General features: G+C 37.7%; 1 protein-coding gene across 1 annotated transcript; it reads right to left on the reverse strand.

Moving 5' to 3' along the window:
• Window positions 1-2,275: 2,275 nt before the first annotated feature.
• Window positions 2,276-4,436, reverse strand: LOC129348529 (MAP7 domain-containing protein 1-like). Its single transcript, XM_055008890.1, has 4 exons — window positions 4,346-4,436; window positions 4,196-4,256; window positions 2,963-3,044; window positions 2,276-2,585 (listed from the first exon to the last, which is right to left on the reverse strand). Exons 1-4 carry the CDS (start codon window positions 4,379-4,381, stop codon window positions 2,291-2,293), a joined length of 474 nt encoding a protein of 157 aa, XP_054864865.1. The 5' UTR covers window positions 4,382-4,436; the 3' UTR covers window positions 2,276-2,290.
• Between the last annotated feature and the right edge of the window lie 565 nt (window positions 4,437-5,001).

The following is a 5,001-nucleotide window of genomic DNA, read 5'->3' on the forward strand; positions in this document are numbered from 1 at the left end:
CATCATGTGGCAGATTGTTGGTCTGTAACATTTTCTTACATGACGAAAGGTGGAGATGTGAAGTGCCTGGCTATGGCCCTAACTGATATGCTAACATCCAGCTTGCTAACTAACCTGTTCTTATGTTTCTCTTGACATTGTACCATTTGAAAATAGATAGCATTTTAAGATGGCCTTTTATATTCTGGTCAAAGGACTGTCCGTCTACTGGTCATGCTATTTGATTACTGTCCTTTAATGCCACATCTGACAAGGAAGTGGATTAAGTAAATAGTCAAGGATTTCTCAACATCTGAAAAGCTCAAAAACCTTACATGGGTACTTAATCTTTTTTTACAATTCAGAAAAGGAAGACCATTTGCTTGTTGCATCTATATATTTTACAGATTTCAAATATTCTATACATTTTGTATTATGACAGTGGACACCAAAACATTAAAGGATCAGGGCATTTGTGCCTCAAATTAAGAAATAAAGGTTTCAGTTGTTATAGTGCCAGTCAAAAGTAGAAGGTATTATTACAAGATCCACAAAAAAGTAGCTTTGTTTACTTTAATCAAAAAATAGGTCAGGTTTAGTCAGCGGCGCTCAGTGCTGCACTGTATGGAAGAACAATGGCTCCCATTACTTGCACACAGGCTCAGAGATAAAATTCTTTCTGGATATGAAATAGCAATAATGTTTGAGTTTAAATCTTATTGCAAATTGGAAACAGAGTTGATGAGATAAAATGTGTAAGGTACCATTAATGTAGCAATAATAAGGAGCAAATCTAATTTCTTTATAACTATAAGCAGAACCGATAACATCAAAGCTCATCAGTACTACAATCCTAATCATTTACCTGACTTGTTCAATACCAAGTTTCAGTACCCACTTACAATTCTACAATTTCATTTTGCAGATGCTTTTATCCAAAGCGACGTACATCTGAGAGTCAATACAACACAAGCAAGGATCTAGTCAGGAGAAACAACCTGGATAAGTGCCATAAAACAAGTTCAAGAGTCATAATAGGACCGTAGCGTCTATAGGCAGTAGAAATATATTTTTTTGGTTTTGTTCTGTTTTTATTTGCAGTCTGTCACCTACACTACCAGTCAAAAGTTTGGACACACCTTCCCCTTCAATGGTTTTTATTTAATTATTTTCTACATTGTAGATTAATATTGAAGACATCAAAACTATAAAAGTATACATATGGAATTATCTTGTAAACAAAAAAGTGTTAATCTTCAGTATTAATCTACATTGTAGACAATAATACAAATAAATAAAAAGCACGAATGAGAAGGTGAGTCCAAACTATTGACTGGTGGTGTATATAGCACCTGTAATCTTTACTGGGTCACGTGAACTTGGCCAACTGTAAAATCAGGTCATTGCAAATAAGTATACAAGCTGATTGCAGATGAATCATGACTCAGCAAGTACTTTTTATGGACCAATAAGGAAAGAAACCCTGCGGCTGTATTATATTGGCTCTCTTATCTTTGATTTTTACCCTTCTGATGGAGGCAAATGATAATGTTTCAGTGAATTTTCCTTCATATGCATCAAAAAAACCTTGTCTTACATTTTCTAAAACCTTGAACTAAAGGAAAAATGGGAGTCTTACTTTGAATTGAATGCTCTTGCATGTTCTCCAAAATGTTGCTGCTACTTAAATAGAAGCTACAGTTAGCAGCCAATTAGCTTGGCCTAGCACAAAGACCAGCATAGTCCTTTCCAAAAGGGTAAAAAAATCTACCTACTACACACATCTTGTTTTGTTTAATCTGTACAAAAATAAACATAATAAAAAATAAAATTACAACCTTCTGTGTGCCTCATTCAACCAGTTGCAAGTTGCAGTTTAAATCCATGTCTGTTTAAACACAACTTTTTGGATACAAAATGTAATCATATGATAATTCCTTCATCATTTTATCCCATCAGACATTTGTGTGAAATTTTGTGTAAATTAGCCTAAGAATTTTTAAGTAATGGCCAGAAAAGGGTTTTGCGAGGTCTCAGTGACCTTAAGCTTTGATGTTTTAACAACCAACATCAAATTAATCAGTTAGGATGCAAGTCCAAGTGAATGGTTGGGCCAAATTTTAAGATAATCCCTACAGGCAGAACTCTCCTGTTTTCTACACCAACACAGCACATTACAAAGCCTAAACAAGGAAAGGTGCACCAGACAGTGAAATTCACTGTCTGACTTTTATACCTCCTTTCCTCTCCTGTATTAATATTTCTATGGTTAATTTCAGCCTGCTTTAGGTGAAAAGTCTTTATCATCACTTTACAAGGTTTGTATTGTGGCCTTTCTTTTGTCTTGTAAAGCAGTTTGACACACTGTACCTGCAACATGCTGAGGTTTCATGGGGCCTGCCTTCTTCATGAATGACTCCTCACTTTCAAAAGAGAGGATCGGCTCAGTGGCCATGCTGGTCTCAGACTTATCCCGGGCTCCATTAGTGGTGTTGCCGTGATTTGTGAGATGAATGATGTCTTCAATGTGGGCAGTATCTTCTTTAGTGCACAGACCATTTTCATGTCTCATAGGCTGGACCCCATTAACCACTTGGACTGAGTGGCTGTGGGAGAGAGAGAGAGACAAAGCAGAATGTGGTTATAGTTATGATGGATCAGAATGAGTCATACAACAGATGAGTCATTCTGCCACTGTCCAATTACGGGAGTCATTTTAAACCTACCCCAAGAAGCGTGTTCAAATACAAAGAGTAAACATTTTAAGAAACCAAATCTTTCTCCCACTGTTACAAATGTTTACTCTGGGTCTGAAATGTGGGGCTCCTTGTGTTTTCCATTGAGGTTTACAACAATTCAAGCATTCTGCAGACTTGATTGGTAGTCAACTCCCAGCTTTGTTTTCTGGCACAAAACTTTAATACTCTTCATGGTGGTCTTGCATCAGTGTGAGCACAAAAAGAAAAGGGAGTTTTAGTATTACCTTTCCATGACATTGGTCTGTCCGTTTTCTGGCTTGTTGTTGGGCAGGTTGACCTCTGACTTTGGCTGATAGTCAGCAGATGCTGTAGGAAACAAAGTAAAACAGTCATTGCCTGCAATAACCGTGTAAATGAGTGTGACCGCGTATATTCAACATCCCACCGTACCTTGCATGGTGAACCACAGGGTGACAAATACCATTCACAATCATTCTTTCGCTGTGTCAGGGTAACTTTAATAGATAGAAAACTGATGCCATATTTTCTTAGGGTATGCTTCTGCATAGTCCTCCACCTCACCCACACTGCATCCACACACTAACACACCCACGCAGAGCTGAACTAAGGACATGGATGTGGCTGAGACAGATTTCCACACCCCTGACTAAAGTGGAGGCATTCCTACCAGGCCCCAAACCACATCAGTGGCTGACTAATGTCTTCCTGCATCAGGAACTTTGAAACAAACAGAATTTCTTTAAGACGACATCGATTAGCTTCATCTTACGCATCTGTCATACGTGACATGAAAGCTTAAGTTGATGCTTCTTTAAAAAGTTATATATTAAGTATTGAGATAATTATTGCATAGTAGCAAGTAGGTATGCCTTAGAGCTGTGTAACATTACATATACTTGTTTTATTATGTTTTAAAAATAAATGTTAACTGCTGCAGGCTGTAGCCATAAGCCTGCTCTTCCTCTCCAATCCTCAGTCCCCAGGACTGGACAAGAAGTAAGCACACATGGGTTCTATTCAACAGAGTAGAACAACTCCAGCTGGTCAGGATATGAGGCAGTGATATAATCTAATAACCCTTTTATACAAAGTGCTTCACTGTGAATCAGACTCCCATCGGAACTGAGAAGAAACAGTCATCAAATGTGCCTTTGTTTAGTGGAACATATACAGGAGGTAACAAAAACTAGAATCCCATTCATGTGCCTTGAGATATCAATGAAAATTAGTGTGATAAGTAAAGTGCAATATCTGCAATAAATGAGTCAGGCAAAGTCTAAAATTGAATAGGTCATGCCTGTGCATTTGTTCAGTGAAGCAATAAGAGTTGAGTTGATTCCAAAAACCAGCACAAAGCATCCCCTTTGTTTTACAACCCTTCTCAGATAACACATCCAAGGTGATGGTAATTATCTTAAATGATTTCTGCAGATTAAAGGCTAGTCCTAAAGAGGTTTTGGAGAAGCTAAACTAGTGCAGTCTGATGTTCTGCTTACCTTTGCTGCTCTCTGCCTGTTTGTCGTTGACATGTGCAAGTGGGGAGGACTTTGTCTCTTTCTGTGGAAGCAGGAGATCATTTCAGTCACTTCTACTGGAAAGTTGAGCTCTGGTTTCTTGTCTTAGTTAAAACTCAAGAACACACGTACCTTGTCACCTCCATCTGTCTTGCGTGTTCTCTTCATGATCTCCTCCAGACGCTGAAAAAGTAAAAAAGGAACAAAACAGCGAAAAAATGTCACATAGAATAAAATGCCAATAACACAATCTATACTAAAACATAAATAGAAACGCAGCATGCAATTTTTTAAAAATTTAATTCTATCTATTCATTTTTAACATAGAGTATTAGTATTTGTTCCAATACAAGGCATCTAAACAACAAAATGGATGTCATTAACAACCAAGTGCACAATATATTAAAATAATAATGGGCAGATGGAGAGAGCAGAAATCACAAATCAGTTGTAGAGTGAATGATATTGTCAATGCAGGTTCATCCCACTGCTCCTGAAGGGCTTGGCAAAGTAGGCACACATTTTGGGGGAGAATCATGCTGTTAGATACGTTCATCCAAAGCATCGTGTGGCAGATTGTTGGTCTGTAACATTTTCTTACATGACGAAAGGTGGAGATGTGAAGTGCCTGGCTATGGCCCTAACTGATATGCTAACATCCAGCTTGCTAACTAACCTGTTCTTATGTTTCTCTTGACATTGTACCATTTGAAAATAGATAGCATTTTAAGATGGCCTTTTATATTCTGGTCAAAGGACTGTCCGTCTACTGGTCATGCTATTTGATT

The sequence above is a fragment of the Amphiprion ocellaris genome, unplaced genomic scaffold (genome assembly GCF_022539595.1).
Source record: "Amphiprion ocellaris isolate individual 3 ecotype Okinawa unplaced genomic scaffold, ASM2253959v1 Aocel_unscaffolded72, whole genome shotgun sequence".
Classification (NCBI taxonomy): domain Eukaryota; kingdom Metazoa; phylum Chordata; class Actinopteri; family Pomacentridae; genus Amphiprion; species Amphiprion ocellaris.

What these genes read in the sequence shown, in the direction of transcription:
- LOC129348529 (XM_055008890.1), bottom strand. Translation starts at nt 4,381, where the DNA reads ATGAAGAGAACACGCAAGACAGATGGAGGTGACAAG. An exon ending in AGACAGATGGAGGTGACAAG is followed by an intron (nt 4,257 to 4,345) that starts GTACGTGTGTTC and finishes CTGCTTCCACAG; the next exon opens with AAAGAGACAAAGTCCTCCCC. An exon ending in CAGACCAATGTCATGGAAAG is followed by an intron (nt 2,586 to 2,962) that starts GTAATACTAAAA and finishes TCTCTCCCACAG; the next exon opens with CCACTCAGTCCAAGTGGTTA.